Source organism: Gavia stellata, chromosome 8 (assembly GCF_030936135.1).
Source record: "Gavia stellata isolate bGavSte3 chromosome 8, bGavSte3.hap2, whole genome shotgun sequence".
Classification (NCBI taxonomy): domain Eukaryota; kingdom Metazoa; phylum Chordata; class Aves; order Gaviiformes; family Gaviidae; genus Gavia; species Gavia stellata.
Window position 1 is genome coordinate 19968865 of NC_082601.1, and position 12532 is coordinate 19981396.

General features: G+C 34.8%; 1 protein-coding gene across 1 annotated transcript; it reads right to left on the reverse strand.

Annotated features, from left to right (window-relative positions):
- Nucleotides 1–159: 159 nt before the first annotated feature.
- GCG (glucagon) lies at nt 160–11536 on the reverse strand. Its single transcript, XM_059820649.1, has 7 exons — nt 11522–11536; nt 6418–6518; nt 5858–6019; nt 4983–5036; nt 3236–3373; nt 1001–1144; nt 160–184 (listed from the first exon to the last, which is right to left on the reverse strand). Exons 2-7 carry the CDS (start codon nt 6513–6515, stop codon nt 160–162), a joined length of 621 nt encoding a protein of 206 aa, XP_059676632.1. The 5' UTR covers nt 6516–6518; nt 11522–11536.
- Nucleotides 11537–12532: the final 996 nt, after the last annotated feature.

The window sequence follows — 12532 nt, forward strand, 5'->3', positions numbered from 1 at the left end:
TTGGCAACACTAAACTATGGTACAATTATTTCCTGGCATGCAAGGTGACATAGCTTGCTATACCCAATGTAAATGACAGAATACAGATTTCAGAATCTCTTAATAACTGGCAGTTGATGCAATGAAGATCTTCATTTATCCCATTTTTATTCTGCATTTTTACTGGTATTCTCCCAAAAGGTCCCTGGTGGGGAAAAAAAAAAAAGCGGCAATTAGGACATATTAAAAACCTCCCAAGATTTATGAAATATGTGTGGAACATGTTTTATCTGTTTAAGACTTAGCAGATGTTAGTTCCACAGACCCCTCAATGCCTCTCTCTAATAACAGATTGAAAACAATTATTCCTAAAGGAAAAGCTTTTTAATAGTTTCTAATAGATTATTTTCCTAAATTGTTTGTTTCAATGCTGAACTACAAACAAACACAAACATATTAAAATGTTAATAAAATCTGTATTTTAACTATGTCTTCTAAATTTTTGGAGACAATATTGGTCGTTTCAGATTTCCAAGATCAACTAGTCATTTTGGGTGCTTCAGTAGTCAAAAGACTAAAAGTAACTAATTTTTACAAAGTGGACATCCAACATTTTAAAAAATCTGGCCACTCACATGTGCCTTGAGTTGGCATTTTATTATTTTTGAAACGCTTTGTTAATGTTAACAAATAATTCTTAAATATTAACCTGTTCACAAATTAAATTATTTCTCAATGATATAATACAGCCTCACTTCTGGTAACGTTCAGTGGCAAAACTCCCCTCAAGTTACGTAGGAAACTATTAAATAGGTTCATCACTGATGCAAAATGCATATTATATTTGGAATGAGCTCTGTTTAGTGTCTTGTCTTTGTTCAGCACTGTCTGTAACAAAGTTTGTAACAAAGTTACAGATATGTCAATAGTTAAGAGAAAAATTAGCAGTATTTTCCCTGTGTGTGACAAATACATTTTAAACCCCAGTATATTAAGAATAATACAATAAAAATTCAGGCACCTTTGGGTAACTTTTGTGTTAATCAGCCATTTTAGGAACTCTTTGGCAGCCATGTCATCAAGGACTTTGTTGATATCACTCGTGAAAGTGCCATCTGCATGTCTTCGGCCCATTTCTTCAGCCACAAGAGCTTTTTCTGGGAAACTTCAAAGGGAAGAAGTTACCAAACAATTTGCAGATCAAAATAAACAAACCATTTAAGAGGGCCTCATGACAGGATTCTAATACACTGTACATTTCCTATGATCTTAAGGAGTTAAGGGTTGAGCCTGATGTTATGGCTCAGTACAGCATGATGTATATCAGAACATCTTTTGAGGCATTATTTTAACAACAGAATAAAGCATGGAAGTTTCCCTTTACCAGATGAGGACTGTTCCTTCAGGTGAGTCTGAATTCCTCTCTAGCATTTTTTGGAAAAGTTATACATGCAAAAACATATCTCAGTCTGCAGTGTCTGTGCCAGGTAAACTAGGCATCAATAAAACTCACAGTAGGTTTACTAAGAATCATTATTTAAGAAATATCACTACTAAAACATTATAATCAATTTTTTGTACATTTTTTTCTGTTTTAATTGGACTTAAGTCCTAGTTATACTTACAATTAGATTGCATAAGTATTTAGATATTAAGAGCAGCCACTTTTTTGGGGGGTTAAAATAACTCAATTGCAACACATGTATAAAATCTGTGTGCTTGTTTGCTGTACGATAGCATTTTTTATTTAGAATCAGATCCTGATTCTTGCTCTATCCTTTTTTGACCATTGGAATACCATTATGCCAAGGGCCTCGTTTAGAAAAGTTCCCCCTCTTGTTTCATCCCATCAAATATAGGAAGATTTTAATGAATTCCATTCAGGTGGGCTAATACTGAACACACTGTGCTGTGGGATCAATGACAGGTAGACTGGTTCTTTTCATGAAATAATTTCAGGGAAGGCTATATACAAGTATGACCACAAATAATACTAAATATTGGTAAGCATTTAATTGTCCATCTAGGTTTCTAAGCTCAGTTCATTACAGCTAGGTTGTAATCTCTCTCTCTTACAGATACTGAAATACCCTATTTCTGCTCATGAAAATAAAATATGACAGAAAAACAACTGCAAATCTGAACATCACTATGAAGTGGCAACAGCCTTTCCCTTCCCTATATAGCTGACCTTGTTTATTTAACTCTGTTTTTACAGGAAATCATCATTATTTACAAAATTTAATTTTACCTATTTAGTCTTCCTTGACTACAACACACAATCTTGTCTTACAGATTATATTTTATTGTTATTGTTATTTATTATTTTTATATAATGCAAGAGACTTACATAGTACTTTACAGCTGGTAGAATATATAATCAGGGGATGAACTGAAATCCTTGCCCCAAAGAGCTTACAGTCTAAAGGCACAAATAAGTACAGAACAGTTAAAAGGTGGGGAGTGGCGTGTGCATGGTGTAGCTCCTAACCATGCAGAGTTGGAAATATGGTAAGATAGAAGGTGCCTGCAGGAGATTGAAGGTAAGGCCATTCTAAGTGTAAGAATATAATGAAAAAAGATGTAAAGTCATGAGCGAGTAGATGAAGTAAATAGACTTGAGAAATCTGCAATGAGTATGTGAAGAACAAGATATTAATGAAAGAAATCAGAGACATAGGTAGGTCAAAACTGCAGAGCACTGCATCCAGGAAACCGTGAACCATAAAAAAAAAATTAAAATAGGTCATAGTCGTAGGAAATGATAGTTATTTTGGCAGCAGCAACTTGGAGAGACTTTGTGGAGCATGGGAAGAGGAAAGGAAGTCATCAGTTACTGCTGGGAATGATCACCAGCCCATGGAATACAGCTGATGACATGGGTAAAAAATTAATGTAATTTAAGATGACACAGACTTGAATTATCTCAATGATAGTTAAGGAGACTGTAAACAATGTTATGTGAAGGGGGAAAGGCAGTAGTTAGAGGAAGGTCTGGTGTAGTTTTAGATGTGTTGACCTTAAAAATAACTTGACCTTTTCGAGTGTAACAGCATATTGAACAGGTTTGTTTTAATTTGTATTTGAACTTAATAATTTAAAGTGGTAGTCTAACGACCACAGAGTATCTTCTATTACAAAAGAAAAACATGAAGTACAGCAAGAATGATCAAAAACAGATCAAGGTTTCATTAGACTTGATTTCTAACCCCAAAAGCAAGGCAAAATTTAATAATAGGAATGGATGGATTCTTACTCTCTTCTTCCTCGTCCATTCACTAACCAAGCAATGAACTCTTTGGCAGCTTGACCTTCCAAATAAGAGGTGATATCACTGGTGTAGGTGCCTTCAGCATGTCTCTCGAATTCAGCATGACGCTTGGAGATCGCATTGCTGAAAGAAGAGCAATACTCTAGGAGCAGACTGCAATAAGGACGTAATTTTTTTTAACCTTTATTGATTTCTATTTCCCACCCACCAGACTAGCATTTCTTATTAGGGAGAGGGGTTTTTGTTGTTTCTCAAATTCCTCTTGATTTTTTTTTTTCTTGGTATCTTTCAGTTCTGAAGACATTGTCTGTGCTATGCAATACAGTTTTGTGCAGAGATGCCGGAACCAGTTCTGAACAAATTGAATCGGGTGCTGAAAGCAAATATAGCTGCATTGGAATGGTCTGCTAGATTAATTAGCTATGATCAACAAACTGTGTTGTATTCTACAGACATACTTTTTGTTACCTCTTCAGTTAACCTAAAAATTTCCATTAAGCCACTCCTCCTACCTTCATCTTCATTATTTCTTATCCAAACTATTCAGACTTAATTCCTTCTGAATTTACATTTTGGATTGTTTTATGAACACCCTTTTAATCATCATTCTGATCAACTGATAGTCTTGGAACAATTTCAAGCCTGATCACCTCCAGATTAATAGAGAAAGACAATTGCCTTCTGCCACCCTACACCTTATTGTGCTTCTTTCTCTGATATAGCATTAAATTATGTCAGACTGGCCCTTAGGAAGGCAAGCTGCACTGAGAAGTAGACGTATTATGGAATATTTTCCATGAGTAAGTTCCCTAGCATTTCTATTTCAGAATTTGCTAATTTCTGCCCAATTTTCAGGGCCTCTAGCTCTTTCTATTATTTTTTATCTTCTTGGGATTTCACCATTCCTCCTAATTTAGTACCATCTGCACTTTTCATCAGCATGCTAACTAGAGTTGTTGGAAACATTTTTAATGAAACATTAATTTTGTTGAGATATGCTGTTTTATTGAAGATGAAACATTATTACAGATTTGTTACTGATATTGACAGTGTTTTGAATGGAAGGATCTTTGTGATCCAGGCTATCCTCTTTGGAATTTCTGACAAAAGGAAGAATGAATGTAGGTATTTCAATCTGTTTTGCAAAAATGCTTACTGGGTTTTTGTTTTATTTGTTTCAAATTTCCAACCCCCCCCCCCAACATTGTCAAGAAACAAAATTCTGGCATCCAGCAGGTCTTGTGTTCTCCTTTCCTGTAATGAGTGGTTTATGTAACATGGGACTGAGTGCTTAGGGCTGAGCATTGTATCGTGTTTTATCAGCTCTCTGCAAACTGGTGCCTGGCCATTTTCCTTTTGTTAGTCTTCTCATTGTTTTTCTTTTCTGCAACATAATGGGTTTTTTTTGCTTCAGACTTTTCCTGTACCAAGTTTTTCTTTTTATCTTATTCTCTGCTCTCCTTTATTACTTGGAATGTCCTTTCCTGAAATCTATTCTCATCCTGTTGCATTCCTTGAAGCCATTGCATATGGCTATAGAACACATGTGCAGGAATAAGTAACATAGAGACATTTCCTCTTTCCTTGTAAAAAGCGGGTGCGAGATATTTCTTTTGGTAAGTATTTACTGGATTGTGGTAACATTGTAAAGAATACTAGTTGTTTTCTTTCTTGTTTAACAGCAAATAAGCTCAAACTATTTTTGAGTAACAAGTTGTGGCAACTAGAATACCTGGAGAGCTGGTCTGGGAATTTGTCATTTTCTTTGTCCTCCTGTCCTTGTTGGCTGTAGTGGAATTTCACAATCATTAGATCATCATTACCAGTACATTGCAGAGCATGCATAAGCTGATATTTTACTGGTTATTATTTAAATATTATGATAAACAACCATGACTGATAGATGAGTATTATAAATAATTTCAGGCTTACAAATTTAAATTAATCATTACTTTATACTTTAAAGACTGCCACAGGGATTTAAAAGCATTAATATCATAGATTTTTGGATTCTGTGGGCAGACCTGTAGAACACAGGGCATAGACTTACATGCTTCTACATTATTCTTGCTCTCAGCTTGGTAGCTTCTGTTTAATCAAAGTACATTTTCAAAAAACATGCCAACTCACACCTTAACAGTATACTTGTGATACTGGTAAAGTGTCCAGTGGTCAACCAAACTTAAACATTAGCTCCCTTTTCACAAATGAAATGTCAGGATTAGAGTATCCATAGATAGGTAAGTTTTATTAAGGCCCAATGGCCCAGACCTTTACATTATATTTACATATCTTATTCCTGTTGAACTTAATTGATTTACTGAAACAATCTGTCCCAAAAAGGCTGAGATAGTCTTTTTAGATGGCGTATCAGTTAATACACTGATACTACACTTGATTTATCCAAATCCTTTTGATTGATTTTGCATATATTCCCCATTTCTAATAACATATTAACATTACATATAAATTTTCCTTAAGTACTTTACTTATTTGAGGATTATACATGGTCTGTGATGGGAAGCTGAAATCAAGAAACTGAATTCAGCTAGATTTTTGGCTGTTTCTGTATATGGAGATCTATAGCAATGTGACCAAAATGCTTACCCATTTCTTTTAGTGCTCATTAACCATTGCACAAAGTCCTGAGCTCGTCTAGTGTCCAAGTACTTGCTGTAATCACTGGTGAATGTGCCTTGTGAGTGACGTTTCACTTCATTCAGCTGTCTAGATTCATCTAGTGGTTCAGACTGGGAAGCTTTGAATGATCTGTGAAAAGTTTAGAACTTGTTAATTGGCAGTAGTTATAGTACATTCTACAGGTGCATTGACTTTTCTTTTAAAAATACCATTTTATACTCTCACAAAGTAAAAGCAAGTTGCATATTGATCACTAGCTGGCTAGTAAAATGAATCAACATAGCAGATTGGATACTGCACAATTATGAGGTCTTCTTGGCTGACTAAGGCAGCTATTGTTTGTAATATCAAAAACTTCTGTGCTATCCTTTGCAATATTAAAAACTTCTGCCAATTCCAATGGTAGATTAAGTACTGTGTAATAGTATACAAAAAACTCTGGTTAAGTCATAGTTTGTTTTGCTTCAAACTATAAGAAAACAAAGTTCAAGCCAAGTGTTTCTAGAAGTTTGATCTAAAGAATTTACCTTGATTTCTCCTCTGTATCCTGAAGAGGATTTTGCCAGCTGCCTTGAACTATCATTAAAAGGAGCCCAGCAACAAAATAAACACTTTTCATTTTCATTGCCTGTCAAAACAGAAATAAGGCAACAAAGAAAAATGTAATCATCTTTACATATGTCTGAATCAATTACATCGAAAAGAGACATCCTTAATGCTGATCTAAACTCGATGATATTGAGACCCTGTGAGGACAGGGTCCATGTCCAGTGGATGGAGACTGTAGTGCCTTGGGTAGTCATTCAAAAGAAGTAGCCTCTGTTTAGGCTCTAGTTTCTATTCTAGAATGCAAGGTGAGCTGAGAGCAACTGCATCCTCACTTTGTTTTGTAATATGAGGATAAAGGTCTGTATCTCCTTTGCTCTGTGTTCTGCTGAAGGCAAGCATTAGATCTGTTTCTATAATATTGTTTTATTGCAAAACTAGGGTACTGGTGTGACTTTTATTTTTTTCCAGCTCATTCACTAGCAAAAAAACAAAGCAAGTTTGTCAAGAATACTGTCACATTAGCAGCTCCCCATTCTTTCCTTCTGGCCCTCCACCCTCCTTTTAAAAGTTTTTTTTGAAATAACAGATATTGCAGCAGTAGGCCTCTGAACTTAATAATGACTTATTAATAGGTGTGACTCCTTAGGAAAAAAAAAACACACTAAACCACACACTGGCTTGTGTTCAATTCATGACATGATATGTCAGGTTTTGCTTGGTGCAGTGTTGAAGTAATACTTTATTTCAGCTTAAGGGGGCTATATGGGGTTTTATTTCAGCATTATGGGGCTATATGGGGTATACAAGATATGGGCTATATACTTCATATTAATGGTAATAAACCAAAGCAGAAAATATTGTCTCGCAGATGTAATTCTTACTGTTACAGGTCATTCTATTGGCTTCAACCATATAACAGAAATGGCTACGTTATTATATGCGTCTTCATCACATGCACTGTAATAACAACTTGACCAGTCTCACTGACTTTAATGTGAGATTATTCAGTGTAAACCAGAGTATTACAGTCTGTACAACTGCTTTGGTGATCCACAGCCAAGCTGTGATTCCCTTACTTACATTAGTGACTGGTTTACTCATGCAAATAGTACAGTTATATCTTTTAGTGAATAGTCACGAACGGGAATAAGGCATTCTCTAATCTCCTAATTATGTGTGCTACAATTTTCATTATTTAATGCAGTAGTATTAGTCTGTTGACACATGATCGCCTGTAGAAAAAACTGTTGAACTCTTCTGAAAGAAATGCTATTCATTTTAGGCTCACAAATCCCTGTGCAAAAGGGACTATGAGCAGCTAATGGCTAATAGACTCAAAAGTGCTTTGTATAAACAGGAAATGAGAGGAAATCTACTTACAAAATCAACTAGTATATATTGTTTAATTATTTTGGATGACTTAACTTTATGGAATGAATGTATAGAAAAGGAAATGAATTTAAAATTTAGTTAGGTACTTTTGACCTTGACAAAGAAATTGAATATGCCATTCATTCAGTGGCTAAATGCTCGTTCATTGAATGATGAATAGCAAATGCTCATTCATTCTAATTTTAAAATCAGTATGGGTCACAGTATTAATCTGCTGTAAAGCAACAGAAGTTGCAATGAGTTCACATCAGCAAAATGTCACTGGAAATAATTTCATCATGTACTTGGGCTGATACTTGTGTGTTTGAAAGAGCCCTTCGGCCATCCATGACACTTTCCTATGGAAGTTTATGTTACAGTCTGCAAAACAAAGGGAGATAGGAAAGATGAGTGCATTGAAGTAAAGTGGTATGTGGCAAAGTAAGACCCAGGCAAAAAACACCCTCCCCACTAAATGTAATCTGCACTGAACTCCTCTGGCTGCACTGGAGGAGTTATTTATTGAAATTCAATCATTTATAAAATAAGGCAGTCTGAGTGAAAACATATCTACTCTCTATTGTAATGCCTTGTCACAATAGGCTGAATTTAAATATACTATGGCCTGGAGGAAACCATTAAGAAAGTTATGAAGGAATGATGTGTAAAGAAGGTGCAGATTACTCTGTTTTGAGATCTAGAGTTGGCTTTGCACTGAGTGCAAATGGGGGGCTATATGGACATCTCTGAAAAAGTAAACTCCTGCATCAGAAACCTTACTGCTGTAGGACTTCTACTCTGCCCCGGTAGTCTGACCAGCCTCAGAGCAGATATTTATGAAGTCTGTTTCTTCCATCTATTATAAAATAACTTACAGTTGTAGATGCAAAGCTTGACTGTTGGCAGGCATTTTACCTATGGTTAGGAAGAATGTATTGTTTCTGGTACTTTGTGAGGCCTAATTTTTAAGAGAATCTTAATGAATAATATAAATATTTTACTAGAATACCTTAGTGTCAGTATGAAAATACTTAAGGCAATCAAAATCTTAATCAAATCTTAATCAAAACCAGGAAAATAAATTGATGAATGTAAAATTTTCTGGTGGATTGTACTATTAAGCAATGAGAGTCGATTTCCCTCTCTCTACCAGAAGCCACTGCCAGTGTTGCTCATATTTTCATCAGTGTATATGGAGACTCTTTTCTGCCTTCTGTAATGTCCTGATATATGAGATTTGATGCCTACACCTGCACATATCCTGCTGTAGTACCAACAAATACTGTAGTGGCCAGGTAGTCAGGCTATTATAACTCTAACTATTGTATTGAACTCTCTTTTCACCGTTTCATTTGGAGCTGTAATTTGGTGGTGCAACACTGACATCCAATGTTTATCCCAAAGAATGCATAATTTCACATTTCATATGCTTCCAACAATGGAACAAAAGTTCTGCCTATTCTTTGGGAGACAACTCTGCCGTGGTCTCAAAAATGCTTTGATTCTAATGTAGTGACCTCCATGCTAGCTAATATAGCTGTAAAGGAGTTAGAAACCAAATAAATTCTGGCTATTGCACCATACATAAGTAAATTTGCCCTGCTTAATGGTATGCTAGCAGTTTGGTATACTTTCACTTAACCTGAAAAACTCAAGAGAGATCGTTTACAGCTGCCTGTAGCTTTGTTAAACCCCGATACAGATTAGACATAAACCTAAGTCACTGAAGTGGAATGAAAGAAATAGTCTAGTCATTAATTCAGCCTCCTTGTAGCAATATCAGACACCAGAAGCGATTCTTTTATATAGAACTTATTAAAAATATATTCAAAGCCCATTGCAGTAGGTAAACAGATTTTCAGTGATTTCAGTATATTTTGGAACTAACTCATGCCTCAGTCCTATAGAGCTTTCAGATGTGAACAGTCCCACTGGCTACTTTATGCCTTAAGTATATGTTTAAAGGTAAATGCATGTTTAGCTTCTTTCTAAATTTTTCAGAATCAAAATCTGGGGAGATTACTAAAAAGAAAGATGTATAAATGCAGTTTTTTGAAATTAATACAATTTTCAAGTAAGAGAATCCTTATTAATAAAATAAGCATTTTCAAAAGCTATTAAACTACTGTCAGATATGTTCTTTTAAAAATTTAGAATCAGTTTTGTTTGTTCAATGTTTAGTACTTGCTATTGGTAACCCAAACCAGCAACAGCAGTTTTCAACAAGTTAAAGAAGCTACAGTTTTTAAACAAGAAATTGTTATTTTATACTTGGGAACACAAACATGTTTTGTAGAGAAAAAGAGATGATCAGCAAAATAATATTTGTTTAGTTTATTCCTGCTAATCAATTCATTTCTCAATCAGAAGAAAGGTTTTATTTGCTCTGTTATTTAGGTCACCAGTAGATACTGCTAAAACCCATGCAATCTTCTTGTCAAGGTACAGGAAAACTAAGGCTACTCTTACACAGAAAATTTTTGTTCCTATGCATGTTAGACTAATGGAAATATTTTAATTTCTTTCTGATTGGAAGTTGAAAAACTTAACACATCTCAGTTGGAAACATCAGAAAGTACATAACAAATATGTCTCTCAAATCTTGATCAGAAATTTACTTGAATATTATTTCCTTGATCAACCTGATTTTGCTAGTTTTTCCAATATATTTTACTGCAGATGTCTTTTGTACACTATGAGCATTTTTAACTAGCTTAATTTTATTGAGTTTTCAAAAAAGAATCTTTTAAAAGTCAGATTTGTATCTATTTCCAGTTTAAAAGTATAAATTATGGAGTTACAGCAGTAAAAAAGGGAATATTTTCATATGAAGATGTATGAATGAATAAAATAGATTTCTATTGACATGAAACTGTTTGCAAATAGCGACTATTTCTAATTATAAATAAATTACTTTTTCAGGTAGATGTACTTTATATCTAACTTACTGACCATGTTATAATGCCTTGTGGAAAGTTCTGTATAATGTAATGGTTCTAGTCTAAGGAAATCCATAGTAGGATGGAAGACTAGATTAAATTTTATACCGTTATCACAATAACTATTGAAAGGCTTTAATTTTTACTTTTGTGCTATGAAATTTCCTTTTCAGCTCTTACAGTGCTATGAAAAGAATAGTTGCTTGAGACAAACTAATCTAAAAGTAGGGCAGTGGAGTGGCAATCTGTAGGGCGATGGAGTGACAATCTGTCTTGGACAGTTTTAAATCAGTGTCTATATAAGCTCACTTAATTTTTTTGCATTCTGCTAATTTAATCCCCATTGATTCATATTTAGGCAGTATCTATAAGGAGTGAATATTTTTAAACTCATGTTCATTAAATATCTCTAGAGGAGATACTAAAGGACATAAAAATATAAAAATCAATAACTATATATCTCACATTTAAATTCTTACTACAATGCATGTCTTTCATGTTCTCATGGTTAATCTTCCTTCTTTCAATTGCTTCTGCAACCCAAACAGTTGATTGCCCTTTTTTGGATCATTGTCTCTTGAACTAATTCAATAGATTAAAAGATTTAAAGGATGATGTCATTAACTCCAAATATCGATGATTATGACCACAGAAGAAAACACCAATTTGCTGAAGGATCCTGCACCTCTATTGCAAACTTTGGGCAATACAATTCAGATCATGCACTCAGCTTTCTCAAACAAATTGTACTGGTAGTTCATATAAATCTTACCTTTTTATACTTTGAAGTGATACGTAGCAGTTGCAGAAAGAGCTGCTACTCTCTCTTCTGGAACTATGGCAAGCCTTGAGGATCCTGAGATCTGTCTAGCTGCCTCTTTTGCACAGACATATATATACTGTTCAGCTCTAGTAAGCATTACGAGAGTGCATCATTGCTGACAGTTTCCTTATTCAACTTAAAAAAAAAAAGTCATCATATTTGCTATTCATTTCATTTGATAATTTTACAAGCAATTTCACACGTTCATTCTGCTTACTTTATGACATCAATGCTAACATGGATTTGCAAAAGGAGTGAGGTAGCAACGTCCAAAGAAGTAAATATCAAACAGAAGGGCATTAGGATGACAAACAGTGGGCTAAAGGTGCCTGGGATTAAGGCAGCAATTTCTCCAAATTCTGATTTGCCACATTTAACATTTAGTATTAAGCAAAATCCCAGTCCTGTTGACATCAATAGCATCAACTTCACCTATCAATTTTAAATCAGGTTTTATAAATTTAATACGCTGTTAAAAATAACCAACACAACTCCCCCAAAGCCCTTGAATGATTCTTCAGGTCATCTTGTGCCAATATAATGAACATGAAGAGATGTGAAGTACTGCAGTGATGGCTACCCACTATGCAAAGCCTAGCACAGGTCAAATTTAACAAAAAGATTTGATTACTCTTAGATGTAAAATGCCAACTTTGTAAATTCTGCTGTATGAAAATTCATACTCACTTGAGAACTGTATGCCAAACATTAATTATAAGTTGAGTTTCACACTGTGGCCTACAGATTTATGCAAGATAAGCCTTTGCTCCCGTCTCCATGCCCTACAAGGAAAGAAAAAACCCAAAACAAAACCGATTTGATCTTTGTAGCTGCGTGTGTTCTATGCAACTATTGTCAAGGTCCTAAGCCATTCAGTAATAGGGGCAATTTCATAGCTGTGGTGGGGCAGCATTGCCAAAGAAGACTATGTTCAGCCATCTGGTGACCACAGGTAGGGGA

Coding starts and splice junctions, on each gene's coding strand:
- GCG (XM_059820649.1), bottom strand. CDS start 6,515: ATGAAAATGAAAAGTGTTTATTTTGTTGCTGGGCTCCTTTTAATGATA. Junction 6,020..6,417: donor GATACAGAGGAGAAATCAAG/GTAAATTCTTTA, acceptor AACTTTTCACAG/ATCATTCAAAGCTTCCCAGT. Junction 5,037..5,857: donor ATGAGCACTAAAAGAAATGG/GTAAGCATTTTG, acceptor ATTCCACTACAG/CCAACAAGGACAGGAGGACA.